Below are 25,608 nucleotides of genomic sequence, written 5' to 3'. Positions count from 1 at the left end.
ACTTCAGAAATGGACTCCTATGTCCCCTGTCATGATACAGCTTTTGGTGATACTTTCCACACAACATGCCCATATGGCTGATAGAAATGGCATAGTTGGAGGTTGATTGCAGTTGTGGTCCTTGCTTACACAGGTAGCCCACTGACTAAACTGACTAAACTGAATGGCATTGTCAGGGAACAGTTTAAGACCACCTTGGGCTGCATCACACATTAATGCCTTTCCTACACAGAACACCCTTCTTTGTTGGAAAAAAAAGTGTGAAACCTGCATGTGAAACAGAACATGAAATGTATTTTTGCTATGTCTACTCTAGCTGGGAAGCTACAGCCAATGTCATGTGTACATTGGGTTTCTGGCTTTTCCTACCATAGGATCCGCTTGCCACTTTTTGGAATTTGAGAGGAAAATATATGATGATACCAGCTTAGCCAATACCGTACAAAGGCACTGAGGAACTGTTCCCCCCCCCCAAATAATTGATTTTCTTTTGTCCTGTTTTGACTTCACACCTGACTGTTCATTTAAAAAACAAACTAAAAATAAAATGTTAGCATCTAGCCTGCCATTTCCATGCATCATTTGGTTTATCCCCTTAATCCTGATTCCCAATTAGAAAAAAAAACAAACACTTTAAGTAGGTGCATTTGTCCACATTCTCACATGTATTTTTCCTTTTCTCCACAGGGACCTGTCTATTTTGCCTGTGGATCCCCTGCAAATTACAATATTTTCTGATGGCATAAAAATAATAATTATGATCATTAGTAATAGATAGAATAGGCGTTGATGTAGGTGGGGAGGGCCCTTCTTGTAAACAAAGAGCTCTGACAACTGAGAAAGAAAGAAGTCCCCATTTTCTATTCCCCATTTGTTTTTGTGTGTTTTGCAAAGAAACCTGACGAGCGCTAGGACCTGCCCGGAGTCTTTGAATCAAGAGGTCCCTTGATTCATTCAATCTCTCCGAGACATACACACACACGCACACACACACAAACTGCAACAAGAGGAGAGAAACAGAAAGTCGGCCAAAAGGGCTTTTAAAAATTTCAAAGTTTCCATCTGCAGCAGCGATGGGGAAACGTGGCAGGCCGAGGAAGGAACTGAGATGCGAAGAGGATGCTGTGGAGCCTGCTGGAGGGCAGCAGCCAGTCCTGCCCGTGGCAGATAATATGTCCAGGTGCCCGTTCAGTGACATTTTCAACACCAGCAGCGAGGACTCCATGGAGAAGATCAACACTTTCCTGCAGAACGTGCAGATCTTGCTGGAGGCAGCCAGCTACCTGGAGCAAATCGAGAAGGAGAACAAAAGTAAGTGGAGTTTGGGTTTTGTTGGGCTCCTTCTTCTCCTGCTCCTTCCAACAAGCAAGCAAACAAACAAATCAAGCACATACACACACACAAAATAATGCACAGCCAGGCGTGTGCCATGACAACCGAAAAGGAAGAGAGTGTTGGGTGAAGATGCAACAAGACTGAAAGGGGAAACTGAGGCGGCCTGATCAGACTAAACTGGGGGTCAGTTTCAGCCTGGCCACCACATCCTGGGTTCAGAGAGGAGATGTGTGTGTGTGTGTCTCCGTCTCCCCCCCCCCACCTTTTTTGTTGTTTGTTTTGAATACAGCAAGAGATCTCGGTAGGAAAACGATCCAATCAGGAAATCGTTGGGGTTTTTTTTTGTTCTGTTTTGTTTTGTTTGGTATGCTTTAAAAAAAAAATCGCCTTGGATAAAGTGACCCAGCACAATGTCGTCATGTTAGAGCTGCATTTTGATGACATGCTTTTGGAGAAACCCCATGTTCTCCCCCCCCCCCATTAAAAAAAAAGCTTTAAAAAATAATAAAAATAAACCTGGATCAAACTAAAATAAAGGATCGGTTTTGGGATGGAGGAGGAAGAGGGGGCCATGGAAACTTTGGGAAAGCGAAAAGACTTCCAAGCTTGGGGAAATATAGCTTGTTTATATTTTTTCCAACTCTTCCTGCCCTCCCCCCCATAAGCCCCAGTGAGAGTCCCTCCTCCCTAAAGCAAGCCGAGGAATGAGTGAAAGGAACAAAAAGGGGGGGGGATAAAAAAAATCTGTATCAATCTGTAGGGAGATTTCCCCTCGGTGGGAAAAGGATTTACCCCACACCCTTCCCCCTCCCTGCTGATGTTGCGAAAATAAAAATCCGGAGAGACTCGCTGGGTTGCAACGTCTTGGAGGAGCAGCTCCTGGAACAATAACAGGCGGCAGGGCAGAATTTTTTTGCAACCAGGCGAGCTGGTGTTGTTGCGTGGAAGCTGAAGCACAATGAAGGTCAGCAGGAAGAGGAGGAAGGGAATAAATAGGGAGATGCATCCCTGCAGTGGGGAAACCCTGAACTGGGTTTAAGTTAATGATGTGTCTGTCTCAGGCTCTCCTTGGGTGTGATGTTTTGGCTGGTGGGGGGAAGTAGGCCTTCCAGTGACAGGGCTCCCCCACCCCCCCTTGCCAGTGTAAATTTCCACTGCGGTCCAACTGGCTGAGTCTTTGTTGATCTCTCCTTGTCTTGCTCTCTCTCGCTCTCTTTAATAAATAAGTGGATCTATGTGTGTATTGTTTGTTTCCGGGAGGCTAGTGTAGGAAGGAGCCTGCACAAAGCCTGCCCTCCCATCACACATGTCAGTGTTGGGCCTGTCATCAATGAAACTGTTTCCTTGTGAAGCCAGTTCCTCCTTGAGTTGCCCAACCGGACTTGGAAGGTTGAGATGCAGCAGCAGCAGGGCCCAGATCGCTGAGCACCACCAGTGGTGGGAGATGAGCTCAGCGCATGGACTGAGCATGGGAGGGAGAGGGAGAGAGGGAGCGGTGCGTGCGTGTCTGTGTTATCCTCTCCCCCTTCCTTTTCTCGCTCTTTCCCCGGGAAGTCACGTAGGCAAAAGAGCCAACTAAGTAGCCGGGTAGCCCGCTTGGTGTTGGGAGGGGCGTCTCTAGCTCTCAGCAACTTAGCCAGAGAGTGGGACAGGACAGCTTAGAGCCATCCCCTCTTCATTAGTGCAGGTGATCTGTGTACACAAGTGGGTGAACCCGGGGTCAGCTGAGCTTGGTTGCTCCCCACCCAAAAAAAAAACAGGTGTGCACCCAAGTACCTATTTCCTGCAAGATAATTTTAAAGCGGATCCCTTCGATCCTTGGGTTGTTTGGGGATATATTTTTTGCCCCACCTCCTGCAGGCTCCTTTTTCTTACTTACTGCTGCATAGGAAAAAAAAAAGATGTAGCCCAATGCAAGAAGGGGGGAAGGCGGTTACGTATGGCCGTCGTGATGGGCTGCTGGAGCGCCTGCTGTCAAACCAAACAAAACCCACTGGCCTACGCAGTGCCTGATTATTAAGTCTTTGGGGGGTATTACTCCGAGCCATAGTGCGTGCAGGGATTGTAGGTGCTGCTGCTGCTGCTGACCATGGATGAACTATGGCCCCAAGTGAAGCTTTCAGGGCGACCATCAATTTGTTGTTAAACAATGCTGTCAGTGACCGGTATCTTTTTATACTTGGGCATCATCAGAAAGGAATCTGGGCACCCCACCGCCCTCCCCATTCACTTATAGAATCCTTATTTTTCCAAATGGGCAAGGGGACTCCCAACAGAAAGGCCTGTAGAAACCTGTAACTCGATACAAACAGGGTCATTAATCTTCAGTTTGATCATTAAGGGCCTGATCCCTATCCAACTTTGTGGCTCTGATGCAGCCATGCTAAAGGGGTATATGCTGCATCCTGTGATGGGGGAGGGGGGGAACAGCCACAAGGAATGCTTGTTCCTTTACTTTGGGGCTGCATTACGTGCTGGAAAGTTGGACCGGATCGAACCCCAAGTATCATTAGCTGCTACCTGAGGGCCCAAGCCTATCCAACTTTCCAGTGCTGGTGCAATGCAGCCCTGAAAGGGAACACACATTCCCTGACCTGGAGGAGGCCTGCTCAGCTGCCCCCCACCACAGGATGCAGTGCATACCTCATTGGCAGGGCTGCACCAGCGCTGGAAAGCTGGATATGATTGGGCCATTTGCATAAGGAGGCCAGAGTTGGATGGGCTTTAGAAAGCAAGGTAGGGACTATTCCTGGCTCCTGGATGGAGCAACTCTGCAGCCTGGCCTGGCGTTGCAATGGCTAATCGTGGAGGGAGGGGTGGGGACGTGAGTTCCTCCTTCTGGTGGAGCAGGAAGCCCTCCCGGTTTCTTGGCGGTTTCTTGGCGACCTGGCCCCTCCACCTTGCAAGGATGGGGAGTTGCTGCAGCATCCCACTGGGAAGGCGAGACGCTGAAACCTTTCCTCCGACTCTCCCGGTGAGTCGGGACCCACCCGTGCAGTGCAGGCTTGTGCAGCGCTGCGTCCACGCACAGCCCCCTGCAAAGTTCCCTTCAGGCCACCGCGTCCACGAGCGCTGCCTCGCGCGCACTCCGAGCAGCCCGGCTGGCGGAGACGGTGGAATCCGCTTCAGCTCCTCCCCGCCGGAGAGCCACATGGTTTCCACATGGAGACAAACTCCTCTCCGCGCATTGGCCCTGCTCTCCTTCGGAGGGCGCGGCTCCGGACCGCTCTCCGCCAATCGGGCGGCCCTCGGTCCCCATGATGTCACGCGTTGCTGAGCCTGGGGATCAGTGGGAGGGGCCTGCGAGCCCGGCGAGTGTCCTTCTTGGGAGTTGTGGTGGGATGATGTCATGGTCTCCGCTTAAAGCCGCAGGGCTCCGGCTCGCTCTCCCCGGTTCAGGGATTGCCAGGACGAGACTAGTGCAGGCGCAGGGACTCAGCCCTAGCAGTCCTTCCCTGTTTGTGCATGGCAGCAATCCTGGCCAGATTAAGAGCCCAAGCCTAGGCTTATCTATTCAGAAGTAAATCCCATTGTAGTCAATGGCGCTCACTCCCAGGAAAGTGTGCAAGCCTATGCTTGTGCTACTCAGAAGTAAATCCCATTGTAGTCAGTGGAGCTTACTCCCAGGAAAGTGTGCATAGGATTGTGCTCATAGGCTGCAATCTTATGCACACTTTCCTGGAAGTAAGCTCCCTGGAGTGAGCTTATCTACTCAGAAGTAAGTCCCATTGTAATCAATGGGGCTTGTTTCCAGGAAAGTGCATAGGATTGCAGCCTGGGAGCACAATCCTATGCTTGTCTACCCAGAAGTAAATCCCATTGTAGTCAGTGGAGCTTGTTCCCAGGAAAGTGTGGCTAAGATTGAAGCCTAAGTGCCCAATGCTACGCATGTCTACTCTGAAGTAAATCCCATTGTAGTCAATGGGGCTTACTCCCAGGATAGTGTGCATAGGATTGCAGCCTAAATCACTTGCAAAGCATTCCCTCTTCTGAGCAGGTTTGGAGAGCCTCGGACCGTCCAGAAGAGATTCAGTTCTGGGGTCAGTGTTGATGCAGAGCAAGGGAGAGATCCAGAGGCTGATCCTGCGCTCAGCAGCTGTAGAAGTTCCTGATGTTGGAAAGAGGGATCTTCTCTGCTCTGTATTGACTTTCCCCCAAGGAGGATTTGCGTCCTTCGAGATCTCAAAGCGAATCCTGCTCGAAGAAAGGAGAGGCTGAAGTTTTCCAGGATGTTTGCAGCACTTTAGCTGCTTCCCATTTGGTGGCATCGCAAAGACTTGCGAATGCAGCCCTGCCAGCACATTACCGTAAACCTTCGTGGGGAGGGGCGGCCTGATTCGCAGCCTCCTCTTGTTTACTAGCCGCAGAGTTGCAGTTTGCCCTTTTCCCATCCGTATGGATCGGGAAAGACAACCATGCAAGACCAATGGTTGTTTAAACGAGAGTGACTCTGCTCCTGTTTGCAAAATCGGATTATGTTGCAACTAATCGTTTCTTTGTAACATATCCAGGGAGAAAACAAAGCTTGCAAGTCTGCTAGAAAGTCAAAAGGGTGGTGGGGGAAACGTGCACTATGGACTTCGCAAAATAAACAGCTGGATAAATAAAGAAAAGGAGAAATGAATGAGAAAGAAATCCTTACTTGTAAAATAGACTGATGATTACCATTAGTGTGGCTATCCTGCTGCTGTTTGTTTTTTAAGTCCACATAGCTTGAAAAGAGTGGCATTACCTTAAAAATGGAACTTTTAGGACAATGTACCTAGGAACAGTTTTTTTTAAATCGATTAAATGCTTATCATTCTTGCTCTTCTGGTGTCTGTTTATCACTCAGCCCAGTGGCATGTGTATTTTCTGGTTCCCATACACCATATGTCATTGTCTTTACACTGCAGGCAACTGCTTGAGTGCAATCTTGGCATTAATTTTACAAAGCCTACCTACACCCTTGGTATAATGAACAATAACAGCCACCAGCATAGTGGCATACATGCAATTTGCAGATATTTTAATATTAAAAATGTGTGCACATTAAGCACTAGACCTCAGTTGCACCACAGCTCCATTCATGTTGATTCCAAACATGTGCAAGTGGGTTGTGTTCTGTAGATCAAAATGGGAGCATGGCAACCTAGTTGGCGGCAGGAGGGGATATTTTGCAAACAAAGAAAATGGCATTGTTGAAAGAGGCCTGAGCATTAGTGGCTACAGAAGACGTGTATGAAAGTATATTCTTGGGCTCGTTATGGGACAACTGCTCAAAAAGACTAAAGACTATTATTTATCAGTGCCTGCCCCTTACATTCTTTGCTAGTCAGGTCACCAACATATCAGTGCAGTACTGTCTTTTCACCCTCTTAGAAATGTATGGAAGTAATAAATACATCTATACTCTGAATAATAGTTATTTCTTAAAAAATATATTATTGGAGACACTGCAATGGTAGTGATGATGTACTACAACCATTGTTTGAGCTGTGGGATCTGCATAGTTGATTAAAAGTGGGACCACATTAGGATGTCATGCCTCATGCTTATTTTATCCTCCCCAAAGTCCATTTGAATTTTGCAGCAGGAGTATTATGCTTCAAAGTAATGACACTGACACCTCTGTAATATCAAGTGTATGGGCAGAAATTTAAAGGATCCCGGAAGTGAAGCATCTGCTGTTGCCCTAGATGCAAGCCACCAGACCTTTAGGTTATGTATTATGTCATACAAAATTTCTTTCATGTGCATCCTTACTAACAGTGGAATAGCTGTGGAAGGTAAATAGCCCACCATAACCCTCTAGGAATATGTGCATAGAATAAACTTGTTAAGCTATGCACATAAACCCCATAAGGAACACAGAGAAATCAAACAAATGAATTCAAATCACAATATTCTTTAGGAAATTGATCTCCAACAGCTTAAAAAGAGAGCTTTTTTTTTTTTTTGCTTTTTTTTTGCTACTTTCCAGATGTCATCAGATCAAGGCTTATTTAGCCCATTTGATATATTATGGTCTCACATAGTGGCAGTCCTCACTGCAGATTCAAAATCTGCTTTCCACATGGTTTTGCCTACTTGACTGGAAACTCTCCAGAGTGGTGGCAACTGGAATGCACACTATTAGATTTATCCATAGGTAGTGTGGCTTGATGGGGAGCTCAGCCATTGACAGTAATTCTCAGCAACCTTTACTTGAAGGTCATAACATATTAACTGGCTCTGAGTAAGGGTTCCAAAGAGTGGGATCCTCTGGAGATAGCTCAGTCACTTACACTTTGAAGATGACATCTTAAAGCAATCTTTGGCCATTTTTCCTCTCCAGGAAAGCACACTGTATGGATCCCAACCACCTAGTCAGGATTCATTTGGCTACAGTAGAGGCAGAATATGACATTAAAGAAAAACATAGTGTTGCATGCAAAGGTTTCCTTCCTTCGGAGAAAGACTTCTTCTATCAGAGGAAGAAAACCTTTTGATGTCATCCACAGGGAATAAAGCTGAGTTTCCATGGCTGTTAACAATGTTAATGCAGCTTATATGTTATTTAGAGCAGGGATGGGCAAAAAATAAATTGGAACCTATTGGTAGAACCCCTGAATATTTTTCTGTATATTAGCCAAGATTTCTGACACATAATAGTTCAACAATGCCTAGTAAAACTGCAAGTTAAAAAACAAAATCTCTGCCATTGCTGGTTTGTACTGTTTACCTCTCAGCCTCAGTATTCCTCACCTTTAAAATAGGAGAATTAATTGATTGCCTTTGACTAGGACTTTGTGCTGTCCTGCTGATCAGTTTTAGAGTTTTGCATTAAACTTTCTCATTTTGTACCTTCATATTCAGGTTCAGTGTGTGGTTCAGATGATTACTGGGCTGGGGCACCTTCCTTATGAGGAAAGGCTACGGCGTTTGGGCCTCTTCAGCCTAGAAAAGAGACGCCTGAGGGGGGACATGATTGAGACATACAAAATTATGCAGGGGATGGACAGAGTGGATAGAGAGATGCTCTTTACACTCTCACATAACACCAGAACCAGGGGACATCCACTCATATTGAGTGTTGGGAGAGTTAGAACAGACAAAAGAAAGTATTTCTTTACTCAGTGTGTGGTTGGTCTGTGGATCTCCTTGCCACAGGATGTAGTGATGGCATCTGGCCAGGATGCCTTTAAAAGGGGATTGGACAAGTTTCTGGAGGAAAAATCCATTACGGGTTACAAGCCATGATGTGTATGTGCAACCTCCTGATTTTAGAAATGGGCTATGTCAGAATGCCAGATGCAAGGGAGGGCACCAGGATGAGGTCTCTTGTTATCTGGTGTGCTCCCTGGGTCATTTGGTGGGCCGCTGTGAGATACAGGAATCTGGACTAGATGGACCTATGGCCTGATCCACTAAGGCTGTTCTTATGTTCTTACGTTCTTATGGTTCGTAAGGTGCAGCAAGTAACTGGCTCCACCTCTTCAGTCACCTCATGACAACTACTGTGCAATTGGCTATGGATGATACACATATGTAAATACAGATTGTGCAAAAAAAAAAACTGCAAAAGATTTGTGGGTGAGAGATCACAAACCTGGTAAGCAAGGTTGACATCACTGGTCCCTCCTATATGTGAGCACATATTCACATAAGAAGCTGCTCAGTACTGAGTTGGTTCATCTAACTCAGTAAGCATTGACACTGATTTAGCTTGACTGTCTAGTGTTGCAGGTTCCTTTCCAGCCCTACTTGGAGATGCAGACAACTGCACCTGGGGCCTTCTACCTGCAAAGCAGGTGTTCTACCACTGAGCTATGGCCCCTAATCTGGCAGCAATCAAATAACAGATAAGATGGTGTATCTGTTTCTTTGCCAAGCATTTGAACATTTAATATATATAGAGAGAAAAATACTAATTCTTTTAGGCTTGTTTGTACTTAGTCTTGTGCATAGACTGATTGAATGCTAGTATCTACATGATGTGGAAGGAAAGTCAGCAGTATCATTAAAGTATTCATTTTTGCACACACACTTCCATGGTTGGATAAGTCTAAAACATAATTAAAAATGTTGCTTGAGTCTTCAAGCCACAGATTAAAACACGTTGTAGGATCTAGTCCCATTCACCCATTCTATTCACTTTTAGTTGTTGGTCCCTGGTTGCATATATAGGATCTGGCAAGAGACACAGGGCGCAATTGTAACCCACTTTCCAGCATCGACATAAAGGCAATGCACCTCTGAGGTAAGGAAACAAACATTCCCCTACCTTGAAGAGGCCTCTGTGAGTGTCCCCACAAACTGCAGAATGCAGTACATGTCCCATTGACACAGCTATGCCAGTACTGGAAATTGGGTTAGGATTTGGGCAACAGTCTCACAGTGTTCAAATAAGGTAGCACAAAAGACTGCAGTTTTAGTTCATTTGCATGAGTGATTTTCAATCTTTTTCACCTCAAGGCACACTGACAAGGTACTGAAATTGTCAAGGCACACCATCAGCTTTTTGACAATTGAGAAGGCACATAATGCTGTTGGTGGTAAGCACACATCCCTCAATGGTCCTACTGATAAATGACTCTCCCCCCCCCCCCGTACTCTTGCAGCGCACCTGCAGACAGTGGTTGAAAATGGCTGCACATGATGTTCTTATTTTAATATATCATTGCTACAATATTGAAAACCTCACCTGTTATTCCACCTTCTTTCCTTTCATTACACAGATTTGTAGTGAAAGAAAAACAACAACAACCTGACCTCTGCATAGCCAAAAGGCTCAGAAAGAAACCAGATGGCAAATAAAAGCAATCTCAAATGTATTATTTTAAATCTCATGGTATATAAGCTTCTCTTGCAATTCAGATGAGAATGAGATTTGACTTGCTTTTCTGAACATCAGGAGTTGGCAAACCTTATTAAGAAGCCAGATAAGTGAAGGGCTTTGAGTGAGACCACAGGAATGCGTCTGACATAGAGGAAGAAGGGCAGACAGAAAAGGAGGGACAACATGATTCTGCCACCAGAATCCAGATGTTATGTTTCGCTTGTATCATTGCAACAAACACAAAATAAACTTAGGGCCCAGTCCTGAGCTGGGCCAGCACCAGCGCTGACCTCCAGCTCTGCTCTGCTCTTCTGGATTCTGAACTCCATGTTGACAGCCTAATCCTATCCCCACTTTCCTGGGAGTAAGCCCCATTGACTCTAATGGGACTTACTTCTGAGTAGACATGCAGAGGATTGGGCTGTGAACCTTCTGGCAAATTGGCCGGTGCAGACTTGAGAAGCCCCATTGTAGGGTGTGGGGCTTTCATCAGGGGAAGGGGATGAAAGTCCCCTTCTCCTGAGACCTTTGGTGGCTGCCACAGCACCACAGAATACAGCCGCAGCTGCTTTGGCACCACTGCACCAGATTGTGGTGCCACCTTTAAGGTTGAGCTGTTAATGCCTGAAAAGATGCTAACTATTCTTCTTTCACCACTTTGCTTTTCAATGTGCCCCCAGAAAAATTCTGTTTTGTTCATGTTTCTTTTACTCATGGGAAATGCTAGCAAATACATCTGAAAGGTTTTTCAAATTTTTAATACACTTTCAACATAATTTCCATTTCTGCTTCCCCATACAGATGTGGAAATTGACAGGTTCAAAAAGTGTAGTTGCTCTTCTTCCTTTATTTATAGTCTCAGTAGATTGTCAAATACATTCCTGGATCATTGAGGAACAAATGTATGGGTGAAGCATCCCAATGAAAACCCACTGTAACTTAACTCCCATGCTAAAATAATGTCTGAACAGTTGGTTTAACATGACTTGCAATAAGCAGAGACTACTATTGTCTCATTAGGAAAGCACATGATTTTTGGCATGATTTTCTCTAAAGACTTCCATAGAAATACACATTAAAAAGAATGTTAAATTGGCAGTACAGGTCCAGCCTATTTATACACAGATTTTTTTATACACGGATTTGACTCAACACGAATGGCCCCTGCAAATGAGAAGGAATGTGCTGATCCCAGAAGAAGGGGAAAATGCACCCCTTTAAAATCAGTTTCAAAATCTGAACAGTCCTTTAACAACAGAGAGAGGGGGGGAGCTGGCTGACAATCCATCAGTCCTTCTCTCTCCAGGCGACCTCTCCCTTCCCCCTGAGCAGTGAAAGAAAGGTGATTGCTTTGCATTGGTGAAGGGAGGAGCTGAGTGAAGCTTTTAAGCTCTTGGAGGAGGACAATTGATGGCTTGTCTTCTTAATGACTCTTATCTTAGAGTCAAAAGGCCAGCAAGGCTGTTTTTAAATCACTGGAGCAAAGAAACTTTGTTTTTTAAATTGATTTGCTATAGTGCATTTTTTGCCATCCATGTGAGTGCTTGGAAAGGAACCCATGCGAATAATTAGTCTCAACCTGTACTTATCCACATGGATTGTTACAAAGAATCTGCAAGCAAGATACTGAGTTCTTACCATCTTCAGTTCATGGATTGCCCCAGAAAAATCCTTGTGCACAGCCAATTACAGCATATCATTTTTCTTACGTTTACCATTATTAGCAAAGCCATAATAAAATGTAAGCAGACATTCTTTTGAATAGTGAAAAGGGAGGACACAACCCACTGGTATCAAAGGTGCCAAAGGGCAGCCCAATCCTCAGCTTCCCAGTGCTCACTGGAACAGTGGCACCAAAGCGGCTACTGCTGTATCCGGTAGTGCTGGGAAGCAGCCAGAGGTCTCCTCATGGAAAGGAGACTTTCGTCCCCTTCCCCCAGGGCATGCCCCAAGCCCTGCAGTGAATGGGGCTTCTCAAGTCTGCTGCACCAGCTATTTTGCCAGTACAGGCTTGAGAGACTCAGTGTTGGGTCTTTCAGCCAGACAAGGAGTTCAGGATCCGCTGGAGCTCCACTCCACAGGTCCCACCCCCATCCTGCCCGTGTTCCTCTCCCCACCCTTGTCCCACCCTCCCCCTGCCCCCAGAGGCAGCACTGCTGCCTGGCATGGGCTTAGCGCTGGTGCTCCTTACTTGCTGGGTGTCATAAATAAAACCCAGCACCAGCACTAGGGTTGAGCACCAGCACTGGTTAAATTCAGGATTGGGCCCTGAGAGAGGACTGTGGTTCAGTAGTAGAGCATGTACCGAAGATCCCTTGTTTATTCTGCAGATTCTTCAGGTAGAGTTGGGAATTATTCCTTTCTGAAATCCTGGGGAGTCATTGCCAGAGGGTGTAGAAAATACTGAGCCAGATGAGCCAATGGCCTGACTCAGTATAAGGAGCTCAGGCAGGAGTACTATGCAGACACATGCACAATGTACGTAGGCTCTTATGATCTGTATACAGGAAAAGGGAGCATAGAGATAATGCAGTTGGAGGCCACTATACTGTACTGACAAATGAAAGATTCCTTTAACATGCCTTCCAACATATGGAGGTCAGGAATGCGGAGGGGGCAGGGTCAGCTGACCTGACCTGACCCCCCCCCCCCCCACAATAGATAATATCATCTGTACAGAGCTAGGGTGGCTCACATAAAGCTCTCAGATTAGTTGGTCTCTAGCTAGTCAGTGCTCTGGACCAAGTCCTCTTAGTCTCAGCATTAGAACTCTCTGGATTAAATATGGCCTGATCCCCCCACAATAGATAATATCATCTGCACAGAGCTAGGATGGCTCACATAAAGCTCTCAGATTAGGTGATCTCTAGCTAGTCAGTGCTCTGGACCAGGTCCTCTTAGTCTCAGCATTAAAACTCTCTGGACTAAAAGAAAATCCAAAATAGAGATATATTTGGCACATAACTTAGATCTTGCTGCCTTCAATTCCTGCTGGAATAAAGCCAATAAAATGGGGTCAGGTTGTTTTAGTTGATCCAAGTAACATTTCTATAGGTAAGTTAAAAGCAAAATAAATAAATAAAATAAATCATATATTTCATAAAGAGCTTTATGAAATACAAAATAATAAATATTTATATTATTATTTATTGTTCTATGTGTGTGTGCTTTTTGGCAACAACAAAAATGTTCACAAAGTGAACAAATAAATGAAATGAAAAACAGCAAAATAAATGAAAAACTAGAACCTATTCCAGAGGGTTTCATAACCTTCAAGATAGGTACAAAAGAGACACCAGCAAACAACCACCAGGAAAGGGGATGCTCTCCCTCTGCCTAATAAGGGAACCACAACCCTCAATTCACAAAATTATCCAGTTTGACTTATATTTACCTTCTAGCTCATTTCCTACCTCAAATTAATAGCTGGATTTGTTGAACACTATTATGTGATTTTTTTTTAAACTTCTGCTTTCTGATTACAAGGGATATAGGCATTTTAATAGTGCTAGGGGTAAAAACTGCTGGCTTTTTTAATTTCAAAAGAGAACAGGCTTACTTCTCTGTCCCTATAGTTTTGGTACAAAACCTGAGCTCTTCCTGTATCAAGTCTGACCCAATGTAATGCGCCTTCTCTTAAGCTATGAAAAACATCAGAGTTTGGTTTTTCATCATGTCTGGCAACATCTAACCAAGCTTGCTTCTGTTTTGGCTTAATATCTAGATGGATTAAGAGTTCTGTTGAACTCAAAAGTTTGCTCATTTCTTTTTCGGCATTGGTTCTAATAAATGCAATTGTTTTTTTGGACAATATTTCATACACCTTATGTTAAAACTACAAAGTTCTGCTTGATTTGTAACCTCTAAGGTTGTTTTTCCAAAGCTTAGTTAACTTGAGGTTTATCAACTGTTGGAAAGATTTGTTCAATTAGGTAAGTTCTTGCAAAATTGATGTGGTTTAGTGTTGCAAATTGCCAGTGATCTTCTGCACTACTTAAAAACTTAATAATGCTTTTAGATGATACTGATCAGCAGGAAGAAACACTAAGGGAATACATATGGAAAAACTGGCAGGAAGATACATTAGCCCTTATGGAGCTTTCCACACAAACAGGTATTGTTAGGTAGAGTCTAGGCAGGGGGGATGTGGCCCCAGAAGTTCTTTATCCAGCCCTTGGGTTTTCCCAGCACCACCATCAGTTGCTCTCAGCTGCTGAGCTGTGCTAAGGTGCTACACAAATAGGGCAGCATTATATTTAGACTCCCCCATATCTTGAAAATATTATCAAGGTTTGCATATTTTCTCTTCTGTCATTTGCAGTTCCTAAGGGAGAAAAAAGTGCTTATTTCTGGTCATTAAGCTTATTTCTGGCTCAATGACATCACTTCCGGTCCTCAACAGGCATCATGAATGCTATTTGGCCCTCTATATGAAATGAGTTTGACACCCCTGGTCTAGGCTGAGATATTCCTAGTCTGAAGGAAGTCCTAACCCCTTTTGTCAGTGTTTTCCAGCACTGAAGGGCAATGCAGCTCTGAGTTACGGAAACAAACATTCCCTTACTTTGAGGCCTCTGTGAGTACCACCGAACTGCAGGATGCAGCACATGTCCCATTGGAACCACTATGGCAGTGCTGGAAAGCACTGACATAAGGGGTTAGGATTGCACCCTAAAACAGTTATTTTCAACCAGTGTGCTGTGGCACGTTCGTGTGCCGTGAGTGGTCTGCAGGTGTGCCACAGGAGTTTGGGGTGGGTCATTTGTTAGCAGGTCTATTGGGGGATGTGAACCCATCTACCAGCAGAGTGGTGTGCCTTGTCAGTTGACGAAAAAACTGATGGCGTGCCTTGACAATTTTAGCACCTTGTCAGTGTGCCATGAGGTGAAAAAGGCTGAAAACCACTGGTCTAGAAGGTGAAACTTGACTGTGTTAATGTATTGTGTATACTGTACATCTAACCACATGCTTTAAACAAACCTAGGTTAGATTAACAACAGGGATCCCATTCAGACAAATTTCTAGAACTTGTGTACTGTTACATAGAAAACTTTTTCTTTTTCAGCCTAGTTCTAATGTTTGGGGGGGGGGGAGTCTCATTGTTCCCAACATTTCAAGTTTTCTGAAATAAATGCTGAATAAAATGTTTTTTAGTATAGTAATAAAAGCAGGCAGGATATTTATTGCTCCCCCAGCTCATCTGAACTGCAATTCTGTGCACACTTAGACAATCCTAGACACGTCTTCTCAGAAGTTCCATTCTAGTCAATGTGGCTTACACCCAGGAAAGTGCGGATAGGATTGCAGCCTGAGAGCCCAATCCTATGCATGTGTACTCAGAAGTCAGTCCCATTCTAGTCAATGGGGCTTACTCCCAGGAAGGTGTGGATAGGACTGCAGCCTTCCATGGAAACAGTCCCTCTGAAATCATTGGAACTTTCTACTGAGAAGGCGAGATAGGATGTGGCTGTCAGTTGTGTTGATACTTGTAAGGAAGGGCAGGGGAAGCCCAAGTCAGGACCCAGGAAAGCAGCCTGCTGCAGCACAGGAGCATCCACCTGACACGCTGCAACCTGCATGAGGATGCCTGACACGCAGGCAAGCTATGCTATTCACTCCCCCAGAGGCACCCACTAGAATGAAAGGAACGCAGCTACCCCCTCCTGCGTCCAGTCACAGAACGGCACGCGCTATGCTAGCCCCAGACTTCCCACAATGCACCTGTACGGCCCCTTCTCACGTGCACGCGCGTGGCACTCAACAAAGCAGGGCAGCCAGCGGCGAACTACGCTTCCCAGGAGGCATCGGGGCAGAGTCTCACGTGTGTGCCTGTGTCCCCTCCCCCCTCCCATGATTTCTAAGCAGAGGTAAACAAACTGAAAGGCAGTAGAGACCTACAGGATCTGCTGCAGGAGGCGGAGAGAGCGGCTGGAGCCCAGGGAGAGGGCTTGGACCATGGATGCTGGGGCAGCCTGGAGGTGGAGAGGGGAGGTGTAGGTCCCCCAGGGAGGGGGCAGGATGCAGGACTAGGGGGCGAGAGTGAGGAGAGGCTGGATGCCGGGGCTCAGTACCTAGGGGTCGGGTGTGGAGTGAGACCAGTGGCTGTGCTCCAGGTTGGGGGGGGGGGAAGAGAACCAGGGCTGGGGGGCTTGGAGCAGGATCAGTGCTCAAGGCTACCAAGAGGATGAGGGGCAGGGAGCAGGTCAGTGGCAGGCTCTAGGGGGAGGATTCAGGGGCAGGAGCTGCAGGGGCTGGCAAGATTTCCCCACATTTTTCTGCCTCCTTGGTTAACTTTCTGGAGGCAGCAGAAAGAAACCCCCCCCCCAAATTTTTCCTACTTTGTTTCCACTTGCCCTGAGAGAAAGTGGACACACACGCATCTGGGGGGCTGTCACTTTTGGGGGCACAGAAGGAAGGCCAACTGCAAGGGAGGGGGGACACGTGTTCAGGAGAAGTGCCTCTGGGTGCTCAGAGGGCAGCAGGAGGCCTCGCCTACCCAGGGGCTATGGAACGGGTGGAGATGATCAACATCCAGCGCCTTCTGGAGGCAGCTGAATACCTGGAGCGCAGAGAGAGAGGTAACTGGGTTGAGGAAAGGAAAGGGTGGGCATTGTAGTGACACCTCCCCACAGAAAGATGGGAACAAGTGGCTTTTGGGGAAGGGACGTGATGTTTGGGTGAAGCGAGGGGAGTGGGGTGAGGAGCTTTGCATGCCATCAAGAAGCATAAGGGGATGGAGAGATATGGGATGGAGAGATTCACTTATGGAATGGTGGATTCACACTGAGTGGCCAAGGCACTCTCTGGTGTTCTGGGCTGTGGTCTGGGATCCTTTGGTGCAGAATTGCATGCAGAATTTGCCTTCTTTCCTAAGTTGGGGTCACCCTCTGACAGGTGGCTTGTTTTGAGTCTATGTGTCCTACCTGAGTTCATGTCTCTGCTCTTTTTGTTCTTTGAAGTCATGATTTGAAGTCAAGAGCACTCCCAAAGGGTTATTTTGGAGCTTCCTTCTGAAGCCTACATGTCCTTGGAACCTACAGTTTTATTTCCTATTGACTGAGGCTTCTTTTCCCTTTTGCTGGTGCAGAGTGTGAACATGGTTATGCCTCGACCTTCCCCTCCATGCCGAGCCTTGGACTGCAAGACCCAAAGCCACCGCAGAGGCTCAGCCGGGCTAGGAAGCATAGCAGTGGAGGTAGCAGTACAGGCACTGCTAACAGGTATGCTCTGTTGGGGGGGGGGTGCAAAGGAGCTTGCCAGCTTGACTGGAAGAGAGTGATCCAAGAACTTCCTGCACCAGTCTGGCACACTGTATTTTACTTGGAACGCCTGCTGGAAATTCAGTTTCCCTTCCCTTACAGTCGCACTTCCTCTCAGTCCTTGTGCCTTTTAATAGAAGATTTTCCCAAGATGCTGTTGTGGTTGCTGTCTCTTTAAATCTCAGAAAACTAGCTTGCTAGTTGGATGTGCAATGCCTTGTTTTCTGTAGGTTGTACTAGGGTCCTTTATGTAACTTTCATTCCCACTAAAGGCTTTTTCCTAGAAAGAGCATTTCCTAGGGTGAAATTAGTTTTGAGTAGTGGCTGCTCCTACCACAGGTTTATTCTGTGGTGCATACTCTGAAATAAGCATGCTTGGGATTTGATCCTAAGCATTTTCAGTTGGAGAGCAATACAGATCCAGGATACTGGAGCAAACCATCTTAGCTCAAATGCCACTCCAAAAATTAGGTGCATGCTTCTTGCTGTATCTTACTGTGTGTAGCTTCTGTGTGGCACTTTTAATGAATGTATTGTTTTAGCAAGGGATGGCTTAGATGCCGTTTCCCTAGGAAAGCTAGCTACTACTGTGTGGATCGACTTCTTCATAGATCGATATTTGTGTAATGCAAAACCCTGCTTTATTTTCTTCTGGTGGTTTGTTAATTAATTAATAAATATTAAGCATTAATTGGCAAGTTATGCAGTTTTGTTGCAATATTAAGTTTGTTGCCATCCCCAAAAACCCTTGATCCTATTTCTATAGACAATATTTTGTTGTCTCTCACCGTGCCTTATGTGAAAAGTGAAACTTTTAATTTGATTTTAGCTGTAATAACATCTTATCATTTCATAACATTTGGAACATCTTATCCAACGGTATTGTAGAGAAAAGGGCAGTGGATTATTTTGTGATTTATTTTTTTTGCTGAGTTTCACAGATACCTTCAGAGTTGGCCAAATCTAATATAATACTGCAGTCAGTGTTCCTGTTTAGATGGCATTTTAATAGATAGCATGTCAGACTAAAGAACTGAACATACAGATTTGCCTAAAAATAGTTCTGCCTTTGTGTTAAAAAAAAAAAGAGTCATAGGAATTTAATCAGCTTTTGACATTAAAAAAAAAAAAGACAACTGGTAAGACTGGATGGGGCAGGAGCTAGGCCTGAACCTGAATATTATGGACCAGGAGTATACAAAGAAACACACAGAAGGAATGGGGGTGTTGGTGGGTAGAAGGAATAGAAATTTTTAAAAGAAATGTATGCTATAAACCAGGAGTAAAGGGATGGATGAGCTGAGGTGATTGATGGGGGGCATAGGATTTTCTCTACGTCAGCCTTCACTTAGAGTCTAGGAGCCAGAAGAGGCATGGAAGTGCTGTATTTCCAGTGTTATTTTATTTTATTTTCTGTGGCATTTCTTCTGCTGCCTTGGGGATGTGTGCATCTCTTCCTGGTGCTGGCTTTACTGGCAAAACCCTATCCAGTTCTATTTGGAAGAGCACCTAAATGACCCTGAGCATGTTGTACATTAAGAGGTGAGCAAGGCTGCACTTAAAATAAACATTTTTGGTGGATTTTTTTGTGACCTGCACTTGTATTTTCTGAGTGATAGTATAAAACACATTAGGAATGTTTTGTTGGAGCAAGTGGGCTTTTTGACCTGGTTTAGTTATTGCACTCCTTCCCCTGCTTGGGAGCAAGTCTGACCACTGACACCAGTTAGATACTTATTCCACTGTACCATCTTTTCTATAGAATTCACTGCTTTTTCGTTCATTTTCTCTTTTCTGCCTCTTTGCTGATCATTGCCTACAATCTAGTGGCAACACATTTTGTGACTTCCAACCCTTTGAACTTCACCTATGAACCTCTTAAGTGGAAGAACTGTAGGTGGGACAGCAAAAAATTGGGTGTGATCTTGTTGTTGGCACTAGCCTCTTCTTTGACTTGCTGCTAGTACACCTGCCCAGGTCAGGAGATGAAGTGCCATATTTTCAGAATCCCTTGGTATTGCATACTTGTGATATGCACATAGATAAGGGGATGAACTCTCCCCTGCCTTGCCATCCTATTCTTCAGATCCTTTTCTCCCCAGCATGCTTCTGATATGAGAAGTGTACCAGGCTGGGACAAACATGCCTGAAGGAAACGGAGAGCAAAGGCAGGGTTCAGCTCCTCTCCTCCATGCTCTCATTTTGTTGTAGAACTTAGATTCTCCAGTCCTTGATCAGATTCTGTTTGGCCCTCAGTCTTCCCTTTATAGCTTCATGCAGAACTGTGTTCATGTGATGTGTACTTCACCATTCTTATGCCAAGCTAATGTACTAGTTGGCAGGACGCAGAGCAAGTTTGTTGCAATAAAAAAGCTGCAGGATTCCATTGGATAGAGATGATATTTGTAATCTCACAGAGTGCCTTCGGCACAAGGCTGAAGTTGTTGTTAAGTCACTAAGCTCTGCGTAAAGCTCCCAGAGAAACATTTTTGTCTGGTCTTTTTTTTTTATCATTTTGGGATATCTGTCTTGGGGAGGGGGGAATCTTGTTGTCTTCTGTCCAATTGAGGGACACATGCCATCCATCAAACCTCATTATTTACAGCAGCAGCATTCAGAATTGGGCACACATTTATGTATTTTAATGTCATTTCCTCTATTGGAGATCATTTGACTGGAGTTTTGCTGTAATTGTGGTTTTTCGTTTTTGGTTTCCTTTTCCCTTGATTTTAACTCATTTTTATTGACTTTTACTCAGTTGACTGCGTACTTGCTTTTAATTTGTCTTGTAGTGACCTATGTTTTTAAGCAAATACATTTGAAATTAATTCTATGGGGATGCTTAAATTGCATGCTGTTGCCCCTGTAGTGGAAGCAGATTATGAGGATTCTTTGTATAGCCTGACCAGCAACTTGGAGAAGAGAACCTGATTCCTTCTGCATCAGGTATGCTGATATCTCTGATGGCTGCATCTACAGCTAGATGCCAAAGGGCTTCCAGATGTTGTGGGCTACATCTGGAAATATATTTAATATATTATTGTCTTATTCCAGACATTGTCTCTATTTTCACACCTATTCATTAGCGACAGGAATATTGGGGTTGGATTTTCTCCTTCCAAATAGATGCCATTTTGTCTCAAAAGGATTGGTTTACATCACCTGCTTGCTTAGCAGTTGCTTGTTTAGTCTTATGGACTGATGGTTTGCTCCACCAAGTACTCCTAATTGTTCCAGTAGAACCTGTGTGGGAGTTTGGTGGATTGTACCCTCAGTGGGACATCAGTAGCCAAAGCAATACTGCATGAGCAGGAAATCAAGAACACCACATGGGTGCGAGCTGATACTTTTCCAGAGTATAATCAGGTTAATGAAGTTAAAATGGACAGTTGTGTAAACCAGCAGTCTAACCAGGTTCATACAAGGATATGGCTAACGGGGTCAGAGCATTGGGGATGTTGGTAGGCAGTTAGTAGTCAGGAGGTTTCACATTCATGGCTGTCTTATGCAGGCAATTGAAATTAAACAATGCAAAGTGAGTTGTGTGCCGCAACGAGCTTCTGTTGCCTTGTGCAGCTCTGCTGGAATGTTTGTTTTGAGCCATTTGTAGGAGTGTAGCCATTTCTCTCTTTATGAGAGAGAGAGAGAGAGTAGAAGGCAACTGTATTTTGACCTATAAGCATGATATTCATGCTCACACAGTACAGTTTTCATTTTTATTGAAGCAAGTTTCTATCTATCACGGTTGCAAGAAAAGTATGTTTGAGGCTTGGAAAGCAAAATGAGACTTGGATAGGATTTAACATTGCCAGGGGATGTAGGTCACATGTTCCACTGTCTCCTATTTTCATGACTCCTTTGTTGCCTCTACTTCCCTGTGAGAGCCATGCATCCAAATGTTTCATGTCTATCAAATTCTTCTGAACTGTACAGAATTTACAAAATTACTGTAAATCGGAGTGAAATGTAGGGGTTTCCTTTTGGCCCCTTTTTCCTTTCCAAAACAGCAACTTTTAAATCAGAAATCGTCATGATTACTTGGCACAGTGCTAGTTTTAAATGACCCATCCTGCAAACCATGAAACCTTTTGTAAATTCTAGACCCAGTCAGAAGTCCATGTTGGTCAAATTGGGTGCTGCCAAATCCAATGGTTTAAATGTGTAGCTTTGCAAACTGCCACAACCTATGGACATTTTCTTAAGTACATACTGTGGACTGAGGGAGGAATGTGCAGTGATAAAGTTATACAAATAAAATGACTTCCTTATGGTTGCTATTGCTATGAGGACATACAAATGCATGTATACAGCCTGATCCTAGGACAGTTTACTTGCAAGTAAATCTAATTGATTTCATAAGAACATAAGAACAGCCCCACTGGATCAGGCCATAGGCCCATCTAGTCCAGCTTCCTGTATCTCACAGCGGCCCACCAAATGCCCCAGGGAGCACACCAGATAACAAGAGACCTCATCCTGGTGCCCTCCCTTGCATCTGGCATTCTGACATAACCCATTTCTAAAATCAGGAGGTTGCGCATATACATCATGGCTTGTACCCCATAATGGATTTTTTCCTCCAGAAACTTGTCCAATCCTCTTTTAAAGGCGTCCAGGCCAGACGCCAGCACCACATCCTGTGGCAAGGAGTTCCACAGACCGACCACACGCTGAGTAAAGAAATATTTTCTTTTGTCTGTCCTAACCCGCCCAACACTCAGTTTGAGTGGATGTCCCCTGGTTCTGGTGTTATGTGAGAGTGTAAAGAGCATCTCCCTATCTGCTCTGTCCATCCCTTGCATAATTTTGTATGTCTCAATCATGTCCCCTCTCAGGCGTCTCTTTTCTAGGCTGAAGAGGCCCAAACGCCGTAGCCTTTCCTCATAAGGAAGGTGCCCCAGCCCCGAAATCATCTTAGTCGCTCTCTTTTGCACCTTTTCCATTTCCACTATGTTTTTTTGAGATGCGGCGACCAGAACTGGACACAATACTCCAGGTGTGGCCTTACCATAGATTTGTACAATGGCATTATAATACTAGCTGTTTTGTTCTCAATACCCTTCCTAATGATCCCAAGCATAGAATTGGCCTTCTTCACTGCCGCCGCACATTGGGTCGACACTTTCATCGACCTGTCCACCACCACCCCAAGATCTCTCTCCTGATCTGTCACAGACAGCTCAGAACCCATCAGCCTAAATGTGAAGTTTTGATTTTTTGCCCCAATGTGCATGACTTTACACTTACTGACATGGAAGCGCATCTGCCATTTTGCTGCCCATTTTGCCAGTCTGGAGAGATACTTCTGGAGCTCCTCACAATCACTTCTGGTCTTCACCACTCGGAAAAGTTTGGTGTCGTCTGCAAACTTAGCCACTTCACTGCTCAACCCTGTCTCCGGATCATTTATGAAGAGGTTGAAAAGCACCGGTCCCAGGACAGATCCTTGGGGCACACCGCTTTTCACCTCTCTCCATTGTGAAAATTGCCCATTGACACCCACTCTCTGCTTCCTGGCCTCCAACCAGTTCTCAATCCACGAGAGGACCTGTCCTCTAATTCCCTGACTGTGAAGTTTTTTCAGTAGCCTTTGGTGAGGCACCGTGTCAAACGCCTTCTGAAAGTCCAGATATATAATGTCCACGGGTTCTCCCACATCCACATGCCTGTTGACCGTTTCAAAGAATTCTATAATGTTCGTGAGGCAAGACTTACCCTTATAGAAGCCATGCTGACTCTCCCTCAGCAAGACCTGTTGTCTGTGTGTTTTGAGATCCTATCTTTGATGAGGCATTCCACCATCTTACCCGGTATGGATGTTAGGCTGACCGGCCTATAGTTTCCCGGGTCCCCCCTCTTTCCCTTTTTAAAAATAGGCGTGACATTTGCTATCCTCCAATCCTCTGGCACCATGGCCGTTCATTCCAGTTCTCTCACCTTTGCTCGTAGACTTCGGGCATTCGCATAAAAGCATTTGTACACAGAATGCCCCAGGATGGGCTGCTTAGGGTTAGGATGCCCCTCAGCTCCTGTCGGCCTTCCCCCAGGGATCAGTTTAAAAGCTGCTCTGCCACCTTTTTAATGTTATGCACCAGCAGTCTGGTTCCATTCTGGTTCAAGTGGAGCCCGTCCCTCTTGTACAGGCCCCGCTTGTCCCAAAACGTTCCCCAGTGCCTAACGAATCTAAACCCCTCCTCCCTACACCACCGTCTCATCCACACATTGAGACCCCTGATCTCCGCCTGCCTAGCTGGCCCTGCACGTGGAACAGGTAGCACTTCAGAGAACGCTACCTTTGAGGTACTGGCTTCAGCTTCCTGCCTAAAAGGCTAAATTTGGCCTCCAGGACCTCCCAGCTACACTTGCCCACGTCGTTGGTGCCGACATGCACCACAACCGCTACCTCTCCCCCAGCACTGTCTACCAGCCTGTCTAGACGAGAAGTGATGTCTGCCACCTTCGCACCAGGCAGGCAAGTCGCCATGCGGTCCTCACATCTGTCGCAAACCCCCCTCTCTATGTTTCTAATAATCGAATCCCCCACTACAAGAAGCCCCTGACCCCCCTCCCGCCGAGGAGTATCCTGAGTGCGTTCGGAGTATCCCGAGTGCGTTTCAGTGGGCTTTCTCCTGCATAAGTGTGTAGGATCAAAAATTGTGTTGGTTGATTCTGTTTGTGTTTATTTTGGGCATTTATATCTCTTATTTGGTCCAAAGGATTTACAAGGCGGCTTACAAAATCAATCAAAAGACAATAAAAATGCCATAAAACCAGTAATGTCAACAGAGCCAGCAACGAACTCCAGCAAATAAAATGGTGGCAACAGCACATTTTATCATTCTTTTAAAAATCTAGATTTTGGCTTGCTGTTGAAAACTTGCAAAGTGTGGGCACCAGGCAGGCCTTAGACCTGACTCACAAACAAGGTCCTCAGTCTGCAGTTGTTCCTAAGAATCAGCCACTGAAGCTTCTTGTGTAAAGGTTTGCACTGTTTCTCTGATAAGATATTTTTGTCTGTACAGTGGATTGAGGGCCCAATCCTATCCAACTTTTGAGTACTAGTGCAACTGCAATGCAGCCCTGAGGGAAGGGAACAAAACTGACTAGAAGGGGTCAATTATAGAAAATAATACTTTTTGACTCTAAGAATTTTTACAATAGGAGAAAAAAATATTTGTAGCTATGGGACTGTTTTCTGTTAAGCTCTCAAAGAGAGGCAGCACTGCACAGCACTCACTTCATCTAAAGGTGGAATGTAGTGGATGGGTGTGGGCATGGGGGAGTAGAGGGAAGACCATATACAGTTGTGATGCCAGTGGGCTCAGCAAGTCAGTTATAATGGGTTGGTGGACTGGATGTGGCTCATGGGCCGTAATTTGGGGACCCCTGCTCAAATTGTTCCAAAGTGAATTCATGACAGGTTTTTAATCATGGAAAGCTCCTTCCAGAATGTTTAGGTTTGTTTGTTGTCATGGATTTGTTTGCCCAAAAGCAACTACATTTTCAGTATAACAGCCAATCTTAAGTATTTTTCTCTTCTGTCACTTTTCTTTCTTCTTACACATACCTCTTCATATATTCAGATATTTCAGTTCAGGCATGAACTGTGTTATAACTTCTGATCTTTTATTTGTCTTCTGCTTCCCAATTATGGTGGTGGAGCTAACACTGAAGTTATTGCCAAGTGCCCCCCTTCTTCCCCCCCTCCATGATCTTATTTAGATGCCTTTTAGAACATTTCAGAGCAACCAGTGTTCTGATCTGAACCTCCTGGCATAACTGCTCTACCTCTACTTTGAGCTATCTGGACTTGCTAGGCAGTATTAGTTACCTGAGCGTGATTCATTTCTGCCAAAAAGGATTCCTTCCTCCAGTTAGCTCAGGGTGGCACACATGGTTGTACCTCCCTTCACGTTTGTCTTCACCACAAACCTTTTATCCTTGTGACAAACTTCAGGTTAGACAGAGATGGTGACTGTACCAAGGTCCCCCAATGAGCTTTGTAGCTGAGTGGGAATTTGAACCTGATCCTTCCCCAGCCCTGTTCCAATGTTTTAACTACTACACCATGCTGTCTCTTCAACAAAGTAAGCATATGATATGATTGCACTCTCTCTATTGTTGTAACTTTTCCAGGGTACAGGGAGCAGGAGAAAGGGTCATGAGACATCCTATACATATCCAATTGGGCACAGGATGATTATTTCCTATCCT

The 25,608-nt window shown here is 45.1% G+C and overlaps 1 protein-coding gene across 2 annotated transcripts in view; it reads left to right on the top strand.

Annotated features, from left to right (window-relative positions):
- Positions 1 to 1,073: 1,073 nt before the first annotated feature.
- The window catches only part of MXI1 (MAX interactor 1, dimerization protein), a 97,492-nt gene continuing 72,957 nt past the window's right edge, over positions 1,074 to 25,608 (top strand). The window contains exons 1-2 of one of the 2 annotated variants that reach the window (XM_066622464.1): positions 1,074 to 1,311; positions 17,223 to 17,355. In XM_066622464.1, the coding sequence (XP_066478561.1) occupies positions 1,074 to 1,311; positions 17,223 to 17,355 (371 nt within the window). Of the gene's footprint in view, positions 1,312 to 16,298; positions 16,714 to 17,222; positions 17,356 to 25,608 lie in introns of those variants that run through there. The other variant, XM_066622465.1, reaches the window with a different exon arrangement.

The sequence above is a fragment of the Tiliqua scincoides genome, chromosome 3 (assembly GCF_035046505.1).
Source record: "Tiliqua scincoides isolate rTilSci1 chromosome 3, rTilSci1.hap2, whole genome shotgun sequence".
NCBI lineage: Eukaryota > Metazoa > Chordata > Lepidosauria > Squamata > Scincidae > Tiliqua > Tiliqua scincoides.
The sequence above is the reverse complement of the archived record's forward strand: the minus strand, read 5'-3'. Positions and strand labels throughout refer to the sequence as shown.